The sequence below is a fragment of the Phyllopteryx taeniolatus genome, chromosome 2 (genome assembly GCF_024500385.1).
Source record: "Phyllopteryx taeniolatus isolate TA_2022b chromosome 2, UOR_Ptae_1.2, whole genome shotgun sequence".
Lineage (NCBI taxonomy): Eukaryota > Metazoa > Chordata > Actinopteri > Syngnathiformes > Syngnathidae > Phyllopteryx > Phyllopteryx taeniolatus.
In genome coordinates, this window is record NC_084503.1 from 8,799,748 (window position 1) to 8,819,448 (window position 19,701).

The 19,701-nt window shown below is 41.5% G+C and overlaps 1 protein-coding gene across 4 annotated transcripts in view; it reads left to right on the forward strand.

Moving 5' to 3' along the window:
- The window catches only part of mettl15 (methyltransferase 15, mitochondrial 12S rRNA N4-cytidine), a 120,136-nt gene extending 101,582 nt beyond the window's left edge, over window positions 1–18,554 (forward strand). For all 4 annotated transcript variants that reach the window (XM_061758659.1, XM_061758677.1, XM_061758667.1 and 1 more), the window contains one exon: window positions 9,778–18,554. In XM_061758659.1, the coding sequence (XP_061614643.1) occupies window positions 9,778–10,208 (431 nt within the window). In that variant the 3' untranslated portion in view covers window positions 10,209–18,554. The remainder of the gene's footprint in view (window positions 1–9,777) is intronic.
- The last annotated feature ends 1,147 nt before the right edge of the window (window positions 18,555–19,701 follow it).

Sequence of the window (19,701 nt, forward strand, 5' to 3'; positions counted from 1 at the left end):
CAGGTCTCCCCTTGTGTAAGTGAGTTGTGTAAGGTCTCCAAAGACGAACGAAAAACACAAAAAACAATACTAGAGAGCGCGTTACTGAGGCGACCACACTGGTAGGCGCCATCTCATATATATATATATAAAAATAGCAATATACCAGGTGAGCTACAATGCGGTCATCTAAACCCAAACGTTTGTATAGTATTTTGTCTATTTTACATCTCTCTCTCGCGCTTACTGTCACTTAAACTGAAGTCTCATACAACAAGTCGTTGATGTTCTAAGGTAGTTGTGCAATGGATTCTCTCTTGCGTTTTCTTAGCTACATTGCAAGATCAGTTTATAGAAAATGCAAATGCTGCGATTGGCTGGCGACCGGTTCAGGACGTACCCCGCCTCCCGCCCGAAGATAGCTGGGATAGGCTCCAGCAGCCCGCAACCCTAGTGAGGATAAGCGGTAAAGAAAATGGATGGATGGATGGAAAATGCAAATGAGAAAGAAGAGCAGTATACAATATGTGCGTTTACTTATTATTGTGGTAAATGCCCCTTTTCTCCATGGATCTGTCTTTTGGACCTTTGAAAGATGAATTAGAGCGTGGAGAGCGCACATGGCTCGGTTAGGCGAGACTAGGGCTTGGTCTCCCTGTGCAGGCACTGTATTGATTGCAGTGTGACTCACACCTTGGGGTATTTAGTGCAGGAGGGGAGAAATGCCACATCACTCACTTCTCTATTTATTGCAGTTTCTCTTAAAGGTCTTATGGGCTTTTATATTAGAATGGTGTAAACCTCTACCCCACAACACAAAATATATTTGTTCTATTATAAATTGAAACCCGAAATGTTTGATTTAACCAAGACCATGCCCCACTGAAAAGATAAAACATAGCAAGATTACAAGAAAAAAGCAAAAGAAAGACGCACAATTAGAAACGGACTTGTAATTTTAACTGAGTGCCAAAATATTTATAGAGTATCACTAAATGTTTGCAAAGAACAGTTCTGGTTAATGATAAATCCCAACAAAAGAGATGATTTCAGGTTGTTTAGTGCTTTCTTAGGTACAGACACATATATGCACAAATCACCTTTAACTGCCTCTCCTGGTGATCATGTTGATGTGCCATAACATTGACTTCTTTTACACTGTTGATTGTAGCAAGCATTTTCCTGACTCGCTGTAGTGACTGATTGTGAGGGGTTGAAGTTGAGCTGGGAATTTGTCGGCTTCCGATGGAGGCGAAATGTCACAACTCAAATCAATGATTCAATCAATCAATCAAACAAAAAATCAGTCAATCAACCAACAAATCAATCAATGAATCAGTCAAACTTTATTTATCGAGCACTTAAAAGCCAAGTGCTTTACGTTGAACTCAATCCTTTCCCGGCACTCATCCACACAGACATACACACTCAAAATAAGATTAATAATGTAATAATGTGCCCAATTGCTGGGCACAGACAATCCAGGTGAGGAAACACCATCTCAGGGAGCCATCTGCACCAAGAGCAGACAACAGACTGCATCCACAGGACACCGGGCATGGAGCTCCAGTGTAGTGGCGTAAGAGGAGGCTTGGTATTCCTGGGCCATGCTGATCTGGTAAATGTTCTAATTCGTTTTTGACTAAACCTACTCATGGTCAACTTTTGACCATGATTTTGTATTTGAAATTGCTTTCTTTTCATAATTTTAGTTTGCGAGGTATACATACTGGTAAGTGCAGTTTCCGTGTCATCCAAAGCCATCTTCTGCGGTTTACATTTCTTCTTGTTTCGTGTGCATTCTAACAAGGCTTTACTGGTATTTTTGATAGAAATATGAATGCATCAAAAATGTTCCTATTATTGACTGCAAGTGCACATTTACCCAAAGTACTGAAAAAGCAAGTTATGAGTGCTGACAGCTGAGTGTAACAGCCAGGCAGCAAAAACATTTGAAATATGGACATGACGTTTATGAATTACAAACATTTGGCTCCATTGACTTAAGTATTTTCGTGACACATTCACCAGTCAACACCATGTCCACCATCCATCTGCTCTGCATTGAGGCTCTGGTTGCCCGAATGTACCTGCAACTCAGTCCTGCTGCTCCTCTCTCACTTCCCTGCATACAGTGGCCTGCACATATTCCATCATCTAATTTTTGTTGCCGTCAATTGTTGACTCATGCTGTATTCATGATATAAATATATTAGTAGGGGACTAGTGCCAGTTGCTGAAGCCAAGGATTTATTTAACAGGAGTTTCCATGTCCATGAGGGTCTTCAGTGTATCAAATGTAATACTCTTTCAGTATTAGAAGGCCTGGCTCTTAGTCTCCGCTTTAATTCATCCAAAAGTGTTTTATAGAGTTGAGGTCAGGATTGTGCAGGCCAGTCAAGTTCTTCCACATCAAAGTCTCTCATCCATGCCTTTGTGAACCTTGATTTGTGCACTGGTGCACAACATGCTGCAACAGGAAGGGGCCATCTCCAAACTGTTCCCACAAAGTTGGAAATGTCCAAAATATTAGCCCCTGGGCTCCAGTGAAAGGAACTCTGGATGATTCAGCAAACTAAGATATTTTGGACAGTCAAACAGTTTGGGAATTAGTCCTTCCTGTTCCAACATGTCTGGTCCATAAAGACATGCAGGAGAGAATTTGGTATGGATGAACTTGACTGGCCTCCACAGAGTCCTGCCCTCAACCCGAGAGAACAGCTTTGGGTTGATTTCAATTGGACAGTGAGCCAGGCCTACTGGTCCAACATCAGTGTGTGACCTCACAAATATGCTCCTGGAAGAATGGGCAAATATTCCCATGAACTCACGCCTAAACCCTGTTGAAAGTATTCCCACAAGAGTTGAAGCTGTTATAGCTGCAAAGGGAAGACCAACATCATATTACACCATATGGACTTAGAATGGAAGATCACTTCAAATCATATGTGCATTAAGGCAGTTGAGCGAATACTTTTGGCAATATAGTATAACATGCACTTGCACATTGCACATGGAGTACAAAAGTAAAAAACATGACAGCTGTGTACAATCACTGAAAAGGTAAAGTGCACGTGAACTGAAATTGTAATAAAAATAAAAACGTGCCCGAGGGCTGCACAATTATTATTATATAATAATCACGATTATTTTGATCAATATTCCAATAATGATTATTAATCACAATTATTCCTCATTAGTGATAAATAAATTTTTGTTGCACTACTTTTTAACAAACAAAATGTCATACGTTTCAGTTCAAAATGAATCTTTAAATAAGAGTAAATGATGGATAATAATTTTAAAAAAAATTTACCCCAAGAATTCTACTTTAGCAAAGGCTAACCAAATAAATGTGCTATTACAAAATGCAATCACAAATTGCAACTTAATGGAAGCAAATACAGTTAATGCATAGAAGGCAATGACATTCGGCTACAAGCTCCAACTTTTCATTTGAAAATCCCTGTCGTCAATATAGGGAATTGCCAAGGACTGTACGTCTCCGTTGATCTGCTTGACCATTGATCAGTCGTGCACGGTCACAAACTGAAAAGAACTCGACAGTTGTGATTACCCTCTCTATTTACTCCTGGGGTTTTTTCATTGCGGTCAGGCCAGCCGAAACGTTGAAGTCAAGGCAGCCGCCACAACAATTGTTAATAGTGTCTTACCGTGACACGCCACCTCTCCGCCAACATGCTACAAGGGCCAACTTCAAAATAAAAGATTTATATGGTACTACATTGGACATCAATGCCAGTGTAAGCTTTTATTTTGAAGTTGGCCATGGAACGTGTTGCCGGTCCTTAATGGAGCCGTAACTATGCATTCTCCCCCTGGTGGTGGGCTGACTAGGTTGCGGCTACTGCCGCAAATGAAGCACTTTTCAAATGCAGCAGTGCCCACATTTTGAATGTATAAAAATCACCAACGATCAGGGTCATTTAATCGTGGCAGCCAAAATCAAAATCACGATTAAAATTTTATTAATTGTGCAGCCCTAACGTGCGCAATAACTTTTTTGCGCAAATGGAGTACAAGAGTAAACATATGATGAGAGCTCTGTATTAAAAAAGTATAGTGCGGTATACTTAATATGTTTTTACTTATCCCTCGTGCAGTATAATCACTATACATACGTAGGAGTCATTTTGAGACAAAACATGGTTCAGGCTTTTAAATTTCTAAGTCCTAAATATTTTTTTTACTTTCAACCACTCAAAATGTTCAATGGCATCAGACCTATCCATAGATACAACGGCTGAAATAAGTATTTAACAGGTCACCATTTTTCTCAATAAATATATTTCCAAAGGCGCTATTGACATGAAAGTTTCATCAGATGTTGAGAACAACCAAAGTAACCCATACATACAAAGAAAGTAGAACAAATTAGCTCAGAATTTAAGTTATGTGTAATAATATGAAATGACACAGGGAAAAAGTATTGACCACGCCAACTGGTATTTAATTAATACTTTGTCCAAAAGCCTTTATTTGCAATGACAGGTCGAATGGTGTGATTTTGGCCTATTTCTCCACACAAGCAGTCTTCAAATCTTGAAGGTTTCATGGGGTTCTTTTATGGATCTTGAGTTTCAGTTCTTTCCATAGATTTTCGATTCTAGCAGCTTTATTTTTTGTCTTTGAAACCAATTGAGTTTCGTTGGCAGTATGTTTTGGATCATTATCCCGCTGAAATGTCCACCCTCGTTTCATTTTCATCATCCTCGTAGATAGCAGCAAATTTTTGTCAAGAACTTCTCGGTAGAGTTTCCCATTCATCCTTCCTTCAAAAATGTGAAGTTTACCAGTACCCTTTGCTGTAAGACAGCCCCACACCATCATGTTCCCACCTCCGAACTTCACTGTTGGTATGGTGTTTTTAGGGTGATGTGCAGTGCCATTTCTCCTCCAAACGTGGTGTACATTATGGCCTCCAAATAGTTAAATTTTGCTCTCATCAGACCAGACTATATTCTCCCAGTATTTAACTGGCTTGTTCAGCAAACTTTAAACGTGCTTTGACATGTTTTTTTTTTTTTCCAGCAATTGCGTCTTGCGTGGTGAGCATGCATACAGGCCATGACGGCGGAGTGCATTAGCTCACTGATTTCCTTGTGACAACAGTACCTGCTAATTCCAGGTCTTTTTTTAAGCTCTCCACAGCCGGTCCTTGGCTCTTGGACAACTCTTCTGATTATTCTTTGCACTCCTCTGTCAGAAATCTTGCGAGGAGCACCTGATCGAGGCAAATCTATGATGATTTGTGGTATGATTGGCTTTCCACTTACGTATTATGACCCTAACCGTGCTCACTGGAACATTCAGAAGCTTCGATATGCGCCTGTTACCAATGCCATCATTATGTTTTGCAACAATTAGTTTGCGATGGGCGGCACGGTGGACGACTGGTTAGAGCGTCAGCCCCACAGTTCTGAGGACCCGGGTTCAATCCCCGGCCCCGCCTGTGTGGAGTTTGCATGTTATCCCCGTGCCTGCGTGGGTTTTCTCTGGGCACTCCGGTTTCCTCCCACATCCCAAAAACATGTATTATTTGGAGACTCTAAATTGCCCGTAGGTGTGACTGTGAGTGCGAATGGTTGTTTGTTTGTATGTGCCCTGCGATTGGCTGGCAACCAGTTCAGGGTGTACCCTGCCTCCTGCCCGATGACAGCTGGGATAGGCTCCAGCACGCCCGCGACCCTAATGAGGAGAAGCGGCTCAGAAAATGGATGGATGGATGGATGGTTTGCGATGGTTTTGAGACAGCTCTTTGCTCTTACCCGTCATGAGATGTGTCTTGACTCACACCTTGGCAATGAGACCTTTTGTAGGCCATCAATTAAGACTGAAACAGCTGATTTTCATTTGCTCTGACAAGGGGCTGGATTTCTGTTTGATTATTGATAGATTTTAGGTGTTGTCTTGGCTTTCCATGCCTTTTTGCACCTCCCTTTCTTTATGTGTTCAATACTTTTTGCCTGTGTCATTTCACATTATTACAATGTAATGTAGTTCAATTTAATTTCAGATCTTATTTCTTCTACTTTCTTTGTATGGATGGATTACTTGGGTTTTCCCCAACATCTGGTGAACATTTCATGTCAATAGCACCTTTGGAAATACAGTGGGGCAAAAAAGTATTTTGTCAGCCACCAATTGTGCAAATTCTCCCACTTAAAAGCCTGTCATTTTCATCATTGGTATACCTCACCTATGAGAGACAAAATGAGGGGGGATTCCATAAAATCACATTGTCTGATTTTTAAAGAATCTATTAGCAAATTATGGTGGAAAATAAGTATTTGGTCAAGAATAACAGTTCATCTCAATACTTTGTTAAATATCCTTTGTTGGCAATAACAGAGGTCAAACATTTTCACTAAGTCTTCACAAGGTTTTCACATACTGTTGCTGGTATTTTAGCCCATTCCTCCATGCGGATCTCCTCTTGAGCAGTGATGTTTTGCGGCTGTCACTGGGCAACACAGACTTTCAACTCCCTCCAAAGATTTTCTATGGAGTTGAGATCTGAAGACTGGCAAGACCACTCCAGGACCTTGAAATGCTTCTTACGAAGCCACTCCTTCATTGCCCGGGTGGTGTGTTTGGGATCATTGTCATGTCAAGACCCTGCCACGTTTCATCTTCAATGCCTTTGCTGATGGAAGGAGGTTTTCACTCAAAATCTTTTCATACATGGCCCCATTAATTCTTTCCTTTACACGGATCAGTCGTCCTGGTCCCTTTGCAGAAAAACAGCCCCAAACCATGATGTTTCCACCCCCATGCTTCACAGTAGGTGTGGTGTTCTTTGGATGCAACTCAGCATTCTTTCTCCTCCAAATACGACAAGTTGAGTTTTTAGGGACTCTGACCCAGTTGCCAGAACCTCCCCCTACCTGATGGGCTGCATTCTTCCAGGCTGCCCTGCTGTTCGAGACAACCACTAGAAGATGCCTACTGGACCCTAAATTAATTAGCAGGTCCCCTCGAAATCTTGGTTTACAGTCATCAAAGAGTCCTTTTCTTCGTTTGAACTCACAGCAGCCAAAAGGTGGGATTCTCTCTCCGGGAGACCAAGCTGAGACAGATTAACAGATCGACAAATACAGCAAGGAACTATTTGCTTAATATTCAAACTTGCACTCAAGGCGCCACCCACTGGTGTTTGAGAGTACTGCAACCCATAAACTTCCATTCAGTTGTTTTTAACTGAAGATAAAATGTCCATTTTGATATTTCACGAACTCTGGAGAAATATTCCGAACGTATGCCTTGATGTCTGTGTCAGTGTGTCAATGTTACCGATGCAGCTGCAAGACTTTGAGAACTGTTTGTCCTGATTTGAAACCCCAAGCAGCATGAAATGTGATTGAACAATAAGCAGTTGATTTGCCAAGACTAAAGTCATTCTATATGCTTGATCTATGAGTAAAGAGTACAAAGTTGGGAGTATTTTATATTAATATATGATTTTAAACCCATTTTATGGGTTTTTGTTTCATTTTTCTGCATCTTTTTCGTCAACCAAACCTACCTCCTCGCATCCTGAGACGACTGACACAGACCACTCCACCGACCAGCTGATCTATGGTCGTGAGTAGACACTGCAATCGTTGCCAAAATGTACAATATTAGTGCCTAATAATTTTGGGAAAATTTTTAGCGACACACAAAATCCCAACTTTGCTCTCTGTCGCTCTGACTCAACGCATTAAACGCTCACGTTCACATTTTTAGCCCAGCAGCACACAATGTCCTATTTCCCTTTTTATACGCCTATTTTGTTTTTCTTTTCACCAGTATTAGTGTTATTTCCTTCCTGTAGTTATCCTCTTTGTGTTTCCCTATAGATCCCTCGTAGATTTCATTAAATATTCTATAAAATTCCACTCTTGGTTGTGTTTTGTGTGTGTTTTGAGTTTAAGACTCTGTCATCTAGAACTCGTATTTCATAAAATGGATATGACCAACCTGCAAGGCTGCAGGTCAGTCGCGCACACGCACGCACAAATCCACACTGCATAAAGTTCATGAAAGCTCATCTCTCGACCAATTGAAGTGCAGGATTTCAAATAATAACACTTGAATTTTCAGAAGAGCTTAGGCCAAAAATGTTGAATTTCACAGGCACACAAACACACAATATATTCATATCTGCACACAAATATTTTGTATTTTGGGGAAGTAAAACTTATTAGTAACATAAAAAACGAGTTTTGTCAAAATGGTCCTGTTGAACCCGCGCACAAAAACATACACACACATACAAACGTACGCACACGCATACAACTCGTATAACAATCCCAACTCGCCAACATATTTTTTGTGGCATAAATTGTGTGAAATCGTAGCCGTCTGTGAACTCATCTGCTGGAAGGCTGGGCAAGAAAAATATGAAATGAAATGAGAAGTCATAGTCATACGTAGGGTCAGTCCTTCTGGATATCCAAGTATCACATGTATGAGCCATTCTTTCTGTTCAATTCAACGACTCGGTGGGTGGTAGAATGTCTGCTCCAACTACTGAGGCTTATCAGCCTTCTGGACACATTTTATTCCAGGGTAACTGAAAGGAGAGTTCTGCTATCATTTGAACCCCAGATCCAGTTTGTGCAATGTGTTTTTCGTTCCAGGTCGTGGAACACGTTACCAGCACTACATCCTAGCAACTCTACTAGAATGTACATGGGAGTTTGTCTAACCAGTCCACATGTGCTTTGTGCACATGGAAAAGATATTCTACCGTGTGCCTTGTCATGCTCTGTGGAGGGTGCTCTAGCAGCACAGGGTCTGGGACTCACAACTGCTAGCCAGTTGGTCCATAAATCAGTCACATCTGTTCTTGGTGGACATTGGTCTCCACTAAAGTTTCCCTTTGTTGCTCGTTCTATTCCCTGTCTATATTGAGAAAATAGATTTAGTCAGGCCATGGACGGAGTCCAGTTTGGTGGCTTGGGGATCTCCTCTTTTATTTTCTTATTTGAGGATGATGTGGTCTTGATGGAATCACCAAAGTGTGAGCATCTTTTACTGAGACTGTTTTCAGCTGAGAATTAGCCTCCATAAATCTGACCATGGTTCTTAGTTGGAAAAGGATGGATTGTATCCTCCTGGGTTGAGAGTGAAATCATACCACTGGTAGAGTTTTAAGTATCTCAGAGGCTCACAAGTGAGGGAATAGCAGACAGTGTATTAGTGAAACGTCTGCATTAGAAGGGTTGCTGTAACAATGTCACACTGAATTCACCAGTCGATCTACCACTATTTACCACACTCAAGTATGGTCATGAGCTTTGGGAAGCAACCGAAAATACAAGGTCAGGAGTGTAAGCATCACAAATGAGTTTTCTATGTAAAGTGACTGGACTCAGCCCTAGAGATAGGGTGAGGAGTTTAGTCTCAGAGCTTTTCCATGTAAAGAGGAGCAGGTTGAGGTGTCTTGGCTTCTTCTGATGTTTCCATTCAGTGTGCTAACGTTATGCTGCTTTCCAGAAAATTTGAACGACCAAGACATATCCAATTCAAATCAAAGTATTCCAAGTAAGGAAGATGAACATGAAAAAAACTAAACATGGCTGTCAGTTTCGAAAAAGATTCCTCTATTACAACAAAACTATTTACTGAATACATTTATGTAGAGTGTATAAAACGACGTTTAGACCAGGGCCCGATCGATATGGATTTTTCTAGTTTCTTGTTTACTTTGTGTTCCTTATGTAATTAAATGTTAACTATCATAAATACTTAAATGTAGACTTTATAATCTGTCTGTCTGTCTGTCTCTAGGATCTTTTCCTGCAGCTGCTATCTATGCTCGAAAGGACAGACTGCACCGACCTGCGCATGTGGCCACAAAAACCTTTCAGGCTCTGCGTATCTTTGTGAATGATGAGTTGAACGAACTTCACGCTGGTCTGCGCACTGCCCGGACAGCACTGAAATCTGGAGGACGTCTCTGCGTCATCACGTTTCACTCACTAGAAGACCGACTGGTTAAGCGCTTCCTTCAGGGTGATGATTTGTCTAATTTAGAACAGTATCACTTTGGCCTGGGGAGGCAAGGCGTAGGAAGAGAAAAGTCAGTCGAGACAAAAAAGGATAGAGCAAGTGTGTACTGGCATCCTTTGCAAAAAAAGGTGATCACCCCAGAAAAGGCTGATATTAAAGAGAATGCTCGAGCACGCTCTGCAAAACTTAGGGTAGCGCTCAGGTGTTAATCTTTTTTTAACCTTTCCTTCTTATTCAACCAGTTAAATGTTCAAGTTTTACTGTCTAGAATACATCAATTATAATAAGGCTATTTTAATATTAGTGATTTATTTCTACAATACATTTTTGTTGAAAGTCTGATCATCAAAAGCTAGACTATGTACAGTGCCCTGAAAAAGTATTTCCCCCTTCTCAAATTATTGTATTTATATTAGTGTTCAAAGTTTCCTGGCCCTGTGTGAAGAGCAAATGGCCCCTAAACCTAATAACTGTTTGAACCATCCTCAGTAGCAACAACTGAAATCAAGTTATTTCTATCACTGGCAATGCATCTTTTACATCTCTGTGGATAGAGTTTGGCCCACTCTTCCTTACAGAATTGTTTGAATTCAGCAAAATTGGAGTGTTTTCTAGCATGAACGGCCTTCTTAGGGTCATGCCACTACATTTCAATCTGATTCAAGTCTGGACTTTGACTAGGCCGCTCCAAAACCCTCATTTTGTCTTTTAAGCCATTTAATAGTTGACTTTCTGGTGTGTTTTGGATTGTTACCCTGCTGCAGAACCCAAGTGCGCTTTAGCTTGACGTCATAAACAGATGATTGAACATTCTCCTTCAGGATTTTCTGTTAAAGAGCGGAATTCTTAGTTCCATCAAGCACAGCAAGTTGTCCAGGTCCTGAGAGAGAAAAGCAGCCCAAGAACATCAAACTAGCACCATCATGTTTTGAATGTATAATGTTCTTGTTCTGAATTGCTGTGGTACATTTACCTTCCAAAAAGCTCAACTTTTATCTCGTCAGTCCATAGAATATTCTCCCAAAAGTCGTGGGAATCATTCAGATGTTTTGTTTTTCGAAAGTAATATGAGCCTTTGTTCTTTTTGGTCAGCAGTGGTTTTCGCCTGGGAACTCTTCCATAGATGCCATTTTTTCATGTTGTGTCATGAACACAAACACTGACCTTTACTGAGTGAGGCAAGGGAGGCCTCTTTAGTAGTAGTCCTGAGTTCCTTTGTGGCCTCCTGAATGAGTAATTGCTGTTCTCTTGGGGATAATCTTTGTAGGCTGGCCACTCCTGGGAAGGTTCACCACTGTTCCATGTTTTCTCAATGTGTGGATAATGGCTCTACCTATGGTTCGCTGGAATCCTAAAGCTTTAGACATGGCTTTTGTAACCCTTTCCAGACTGATAGATGCCAATTACTTTATTTCTCAACTGTTCTGGAATTTGTTTGGATTGTGTCGTTTTGTTGCAGCTTATTTAGATCTTTTGTCTGACTTGATTTTGTCGGGACAGATTCTGTTTAAGCGATTACTTGATTGAAGAGGTCTGGAGGTAATCAGGCTTGGGTGTCATCAGTGAAAAATAACCAGAAATTGTGATTACCCACAATAGATTCCTGATTTCACAAGGGGAGTAATTATTTTTTTTTAAACAGGGCCATGTAACTTTAAATACTTATAGTATTTTTTTCCTTAATAAATGAAATCACTATTTAAAAACAGCATTTTAACTTCACTTGGGTTATACTGTATGTGTTTCATACATCTGTTTGATGATCTTAAACATTAAAGCAGGGAAACTGTGCAAAAATATAAGAATTTGTGAAGGGGGCCAATACTTTTTCATGGCACTGTATATACGTGAAGAAGAAAAAAACAAAGTGGCCACAGAAATAACTTGCATCTGACAAAAGTAATAATAAATAAAAATGTAAGGAAAATTAACAAATGAAAATCAGATGTTACTTTTTAATTTATGTTCAGCAGAATTATTTTAAAAAACAAACTCATGAAACAGGCCTGGACAAAAATGATGGTACCCTTAATATTTTGTTGCACAACCTTTTGAGGCAATCAATCCAATCAAATGATATTTGTAACTTTCAAACTGCTCCAGTTTTCTCAGGGATGAAGGGTGCTTTCTCCAGATGGCATGTTTAAGCTCCTTCCACAGATGTTCAATAGGATTTAGATCAGGGCTCATTGTCATGGGTGTGTGTTCCGGTTGTTGTTTTCCCCGTCTTGTACACACCTGCTCCTGAGAGCATCTTCACCACCTGTGCCTCGTTCACCCTAATTACCCCTTGCATTTAACCTCTCATTCTTTCAAGTCGCCAGTTTGGTGTACCTTGTCGTCGCGGTCCAGCATTCCTTGTTTCCACGTCACCGACTCACAGTAAGACTAGACCTTGTTCCAATTATCGACCTCGCCTTTTTGCCTCACGTTTTTGGATACTGTTGCCTTTTTTGGATTGCCTGCCTGTGTACCGACTTCTGCCCGTATATTAAACCTCTCTTTTTGCAACTGTCCATTTGTTTTGGAGTCATGCATTTTTGGGTCCTATCCTCTGTTCCGTTCATGACAGAACGAACTGGCCATAACATGGACCCAGCAGACTCAGACCCGGAGCGCAAAGCCCTTCAAGCGCAGGGTCAACGCCTCTCGAAGCAGGATGAGCAGCTTGCTGCCCTCCACCTTCATCTAGAGGGACTGTCAGAGCAGGAGGACAAAATGATGAGACAGGTGGCCTCACAGTTTGAAGTTCTTATGAAAATGATTCAGAAGAAGGAACCAGTTGGCACAACACCCAATGCCGCCACTGTACCAAGCTTTTCATGTGAAGCAGTTACCATGCAACCACCTGCCACCTCCGCTGCTGTCTGCCCACAGCTCTCTCGACCGGCGAGGTTCTCTGGAGATTCTGGGAATATTAAGCCATTCATCACTCAGTGCAAACTCCACTTTGCCTGCAGGTAGCTGCCTTCCCCACCGAGCGGGCAAAAATCGCTTTCGTCATTTCCCACCTGACTGGTCGTGCGGAGGCGTGGGCTACTGCTGAATGGAGCTGCAATTCCGCCGCATGTCATTTGTGGGCTTTTTTCGTAAAGACTATGGAGCAGATTTTTCAGTTTTCCACACCAGATCGTGAGGCAGCTCGCTCCCTTGTCACCTTACACCAAGGCAAGCGCATGGTTTCAGATTACGCGATTGAGTTTCGCATTCTAGCAGCTGAGAGTCAGTGGAATAATAGGGCACTGCTCGATGCATTTTTTTCAAGGACTATCCCCCGCCGTCAAGGATCATTTGGTCCTGCGAGACCTGCTGACCGACTTGGACACTTTCATCACTCTCGCCGTAAAAATTGACAAGGACCTTTTGGATCGCGAGATGGACGGAGTTCGGCGGAGGGCTGTGTCACCGCGCACTTGAAGGACGAGCCTCGGTGACGAGCCAAACCAGGGCAGATCCCCTGATTCCGGTCTCAATCCACTGGCAAGCGTCACCACGGATGAACCCATGCAACTGGCCAGGTTCCGTCTCTCCCCTGAGGAACGTCATTGGGAAGGGCGGTGCTTCTACTGCGGGCAGTTGGGTCATTCCGTGAGCAACTGTCACTTCAAGGTTGCCAGTGCCGGTAGCAAGGGCACGGGAGCGGTGAGTCTAAATTTCATGAAGGAAGAAAGACTCTACTCGGGTTCTTCCTAGAGTGACACTATGCTCTCCTGATCAAGAAATTCATACACCTGTATTAATTGACTCTGGTTCTGACGCTAACTTACTCAACTCCCTCCTCGTTAGACACATGCACCTTAGAACCTTTCAAATAAAACGCCACCGCAACACCTACGCTGCAGATGGCAGTTTTATGGGCAAGATCACAGAAAGTTCATTTGAAATTTCAGTTCTGTAGCCTCGCCTTTGCCACACAGACCTTTCGTATGGAACCCGCTTTGTCAGGCAGCTTTTCAGAAACTTGAATTGAGCTTTACCTCCGCTCCCATCCTCACCTTGCCAGATCTCAAACAGCAGTTTGTGGTAGAAGTTGATGCGTCTGATGCCGGTATAGGAGCAGTGCTCTCCCAGAAATGTCTCAAGGATGGTAAATTACATCCTTGTGCTTATCTCTACAAGCCAAGAGAAATTATGACATAGGTGACCGTGAACTGCTGGCAGTCAAGGTGGTTTTCATGGAGTGGAGGCACTGGCTAGGAGGGGGCACATACTCCGTTTTTAGTATGGACACATCACAAGAACCTCGAATATCTTAAATCTGCTAAGAGATTAAATGCGAGGCAGGCTAGATGGGTTCTGTTCTTCACTAGATTCAATTTCACGTTATCCTACCAACTGGGTTCTAAAAATGGTAAGCCAGATGCTTTATCGCGCATTTTCTGCGCAGAGAATTCTTTGTCCGACCCAAAAACCATTTTGCCCAAGTCATGTTTGTTTCTGCTTTTGTTTGGGACATTGAGACTGCGGTAAAGGAGGCTCTGAAGAACACTCTTAGTCCTGAAAATTGCCCTGAAAACAGGCTTTATGTGGTTCCGACCTTAAGGGGAAGAGTCATCCACTGGGCTCACACTAACCGGACTGTATGTCACCCAGGCATTGCCAAGACTCAAATCTGTGGTTGAACAGCGCTTTTGGTGGCCCAATGTTAAAGGGATGTTACCAATTATGTCAATGCTTGCCAGGTATGTGCTGCTAACAAGTCCTCTCGTAAACGTCCTTCTGGGGAGTTGCGACCCCTGCCAATACCACAACGTCATTGGTCAGACATCTCCGTAGACTTTGTGACGGAGTCCTCGAAAGGAAATACCACCATTCTCACAGTCATAGACAGGTTCTCTAAGATGGCACACTTCATTGCACTCCCGAAACTCCCCTCAGCTAAAGACACTGCCGAGTTAATGATACACCAGGTATTCAAGTTCCATTGTTTCCCCAAGAATGTGGTATCTGATAGGGGTCCGAAATTCATTTCGCAATTTTGGAAGGGGTTTTGCAGTCTCATAGGTGCTACCGTCAGTCTGTCATCTGGGTTTCACCCTGAAACTAACGGACAAACAGAGAGGTTGAACCAGGACCTGGAAACTGGGCTCCGGTGTCCCGGTTCACAGGAGACACGATCCTGGTCTGAGAAACTGGTTTGGGTCGACTTCTCTCACAATTCCCTCCCTTCTGCATCCACTGGTCTATCGCCTTGTCACGTTGTACATGGTTACCAACCATCTCTATTTCCTGCCATAGCCCCAGAGTCCACAGTTCCAGCGGCATTGACCTTCGTGAGACTCAGCAGGAGGACCTAGCAGCGAGCCCGCCAGATGCTGCTGCGCCACGGATAGCATACATAACTGCTGCTGACCGTCGGAGGACACCGGCCCCGAACTACAAAGTGGGTCAGCGAGTTTGGCTCTCTACCAAACATATTCCACTCCGGGTGGATTATCGACCTCGCCTTTTTCCTCACGTTTTTGGATACTGTTGCTTTTTTTGGATTGCCTGCCTGTGTACCGACCTCTGCCCATATATTAAACCTCTCTTTTTGAAACTGTCCATTTGTTTTGGAGTCGTGCATTTTTGGGTCCTATCCTCTGTTCGGTTCATGACACTCATAGAAGGCCACTTCAGAATAGTCAAATGTTTTGCCCTTAGCTATTCTTTGCTGTTTTTAGCTGTGTGTTTTGGGTTATTATCCAGTTGACCTTGACCTGCGGCTGAGACCAGGCTTTCCTACACTGGGCTGGCCATTTTTCTCGAGAATACCTTGATAGTCTTGACATTTCATTGTACCCTGCACAGATTCAAGATACCCCGTGCCAAATTTAGCAAAGCAACCCCAGAACATAACTCCTTGATCGTCTCCCTTGCAGTCGACTTTGGCTCAAACAACAATGGATGGTGCGATCTGACACTCATGTACCTTGACCTTTGAGTCACCTTTAATTTATTTGGGGCTTGTTCTGGGCGCTTTTGTTACCATTCGTATTATCCATCTCTTCAATATGTCATAAATTTTTCTCCTGCTGCCACGTCCAGGAAGGCTGGCTACAGGCATTGAACCACAATTCAAAAGCAATGTCTGATTTTGATTTTCATTACATTTTATTTATTACTACTTTTGTCAGATTCAAATTATTTATGTGACCACTGTGGGTTTTTCTTTGATTAACAAAGGGGTACCAACAATTTTGTCCACGTGTGTATGAATGTTGTACATATTCTAGTTATTGTTTATAAATAGGTTAATTATTATCTAATAAAGTCTGATAATTTGTTATAAATTGGAACAATTAAGTGCTGGAGCACGATTTTGTAAATTTAAACTTCTGCTACCCTGTTAGATTTTTTTTTACCCTGCGGTCATTAGGATATCTAAAAATAACTTAAATGTAAAAAATATAATTCATGAGCTACTAATGGAAAAAGCAGTAGAGCTAAATGTAGGTTTTGGCCAACTGCTGCTGTTCTTATCTAGTGACTCCTACCAGTTCATTTGGTCTTCACAATGTGTTAACAAAAGTACCTAAAAAACTATTTATAAAGTATTTACAAATTCCTAATGTCATATCTAGTGACTCATATCAGTTTATTTAGGATTTTCATTGTGTTAAAGTACCTAGTAACCCATGTATAAAGTATAATTCTTTAGTTTCTAATTGTAAAGTGCCACCAGACAGCATTGGTCAGAGTCGGTAGAGGAGTCAAATATTGTACTCAAGTCAGAGTACAGTTACTTTAGGATAATATGACTTCAGTAAATGTAAGCAGTAGTCCTCCAAATATTTACTTCAGTAAGAGTAAGAAACTACTCAGTGAAAAAACTACTCAAGAGTAACTTGTGAGTAATTTCAGATTTAAAAAAAATAAAGTCAGCGCATGAACGTCAAATAATCTAAAAATTAATCATAAATGGTAGTCCACATACACCTGCCACTGTTTAAAATGGTCGTCAGCCCCCCACATATAACCCCTACATTTCCAAACACTCCACTTTATCGCTTCCTTTTCCTCGCTCTCCTACACCGTGTCCCTGCTGGTTTATGCATTACTATTCATAGTGGTTGGACTCTGTTTGGAAGGGAAAGGGGGAGGTGGGGGAAGTTCCCTTTGCCAGCTGCTATACCGGGATTGGCTGTATAATGGCAGCGGACATTCAGACAAACAGGAAATGCTCGGGAACACATGCAAAAAAAGACCAGCCGTGAGAATTAGGGAACAATTAATCTGTTGAGGAAAAGCGGCAAGAATGACATTCACTAAGAGCGAAGACCTCTGCCAAGTCCCGCCAGGCCCCAAAAACCAACAACACATGCATTGGGCCCTACAGAAACATTGCTTCATTCACTTAAATGACTGAATGAAGAAGCTGTTTGCTGACCAGTCTCATTGAGTTTGTGAGTGTGTGCGTGTGTGGGGGGGTGTGCGTGTGTGTATGCATGCGTGTGATCACCTTGGATTGGCACAATGGCGCTCCATGTGGAAGTCAAAGATGGAGTCTAAAAAATAGATCGCGCACGCAATAATGGATAAATAAAAGTCGTGAGCGGCATGTCGATCATTGTAGCGGAGTAAAATTATTGATTCTTCTTTGCATAAATACTCAAGTAAAAAGTATGGTGCATTTAAACTACTCTGACAAGTACAATTTATCCAAAATGATACTTGAGTAAAAGCAGCCTCTGGCATTGGTCTAATACAAAAACAAGACATTTTCATAAAAGACATGAACACAACATTGGAAAAGTGCTGAAAAGGAATTATTGGTGAATATGACCACAAAAAAAGTGACTTTTTGTATTATATAGTCTTATTCTTTTTGCAATTGAACCGGTTGGTTTAATGCAATACTGACACAGTAATACACAGCACCAGAAGAAATGTATAATTCAGCTCTTGTCATGATCCTGCGTTCTGTTGCTGATACTGTATTTTTCCAGGCTCTGGGCCTGCTGACATTCAGTATTTTTCCATTCCCTGGCCATGGTGGATGGGCGGAGCCTCTGGCGCACACCTGCTTGGCATTATGATTAGTTAGGTTCTTAAGCACCAGATAGATGGGAAGCTAGTTGCTGGGATTTTGTTGCCTATTGCTATTGGCCTGTTTGATTGTGTTGTTTGCGTTCACAGTCGCCTCAAACTTGGTTTCCCCTGTAAGTCTTTCTGTCTGCCCCCCCCCCCCCCCCCCTCCCTAAATTCTTGTATGATCTTTTCTTGTGTAATTTAGGCGTTTGTTATCTTGTTCTGTTCCGTTCTCTGGACTTGTGTAGTCCAGGAACTGCTCCCTTAAGTTTAATTCTCCTTTGTTTTCTATTAGAGTATTTAGGGTTCTTCTTTACGCTAATTCCTTTTCTTATTTGTCTACAGCTGTGTTTTTTCCAACACCTTTTGTTTTAACTCTGTGTTAGTTTTCGCTCCTTTTTTTTATTGTCAACTAGCTTCCATCGTGATCTTTCTATCCACCTCTGAGTGTGTTTTGTTTATTGTAGTTTTTCTTCATTTTTTTAAAAATTATCTTTGTTCACGCTGTTTGTGCATCCTTGGTTGAATAAAGAATTTGCTCTTAACACTGTGGTGGCTCTGCTTTGGTGTTCAAAGTTTTGTACATGGCGTTCGATTCAGCTCTTTGGTCTGTGAGTTGGGGGGAAAAAAACACTTCTGCAGTGTGGATAACAATTATTGGTATGCTGCTTACTAAACTTGAAGAGCAGTTTAACTCAGAATAGTAAATCTTGTTATCATGCTCTCTGTCCAGCTGAGCATCAGACCAGGATGATGAAATTAAAAACACACTTTGAGGAGCATTGATTCTGTCATCGGGCAGTTTTATTGAAACTTTCAATTTAAAAAAATAAATAAATAAATAAAAAGTCACAGGAAGGGTTGTATGGAAGGACTTTTTTTCATTCTGAGCTGGAGCCTATCCCAGCTAACTTTGGACCAGAGGCTGTGTACACCCTGGATCGGTCACGCAAGCCCAGAAGTCAGTACATCAATTTGACTTTGTGCAGCCAATGCACTTTTCCAAGGAAATGTCTTTCCTCCCCAATTTTTTGGAATGTCACACAAGCTTAAACCTTAATACTGATTTTCTTTTTAAGCATTTTGTTTTTTGAATGCACTAATTCAGCCATCTCAAGGTTCAGATTTTTTCTGATGTCTTGTTTTTATTTGGCATGAATACCCACAGTCATGCTAAAAAAATATTGGGGTGCCAATGCTTTTTAGCCAAGACAATATGTCTTAAAAAAAAATAAAAAATCCTTCTCTTGTTATTCTGTCATTTAGAAAATAGAAATTTGGTAATCCTCACTGACCTAAAACAGGAAAGGTTTAGTCTGATTTCAAACTGATGTCAGACAGTCAGGAAAAAAAGCAAATGTCTTTTTATAGTCATCCATCCAGTCTGCATCTTTTTGCACAATTGTCAAAAAAACCAAAACAAAAACAAAAAAATGTACCGGCATCACCAGATAACTAACAACCCTTTATTGCTCAGTGACTGTTTTTCTCAATGTCTTTATGTCTCAAAAGTGTTCTCGGTCAATTGACTGTCTGTTGTCGTACAAGAGCGGCTCCAATTACCGGAGACAAATTCCTTGTGTGTTTTTTGGACATACTTGGCAAATAAAGATGATTCTGATTAAAGGGGGGTACCACTATTGCTGTACATGCTGTTTCAATTTTTTTTCTTTGAAATTACTATATCTAAGT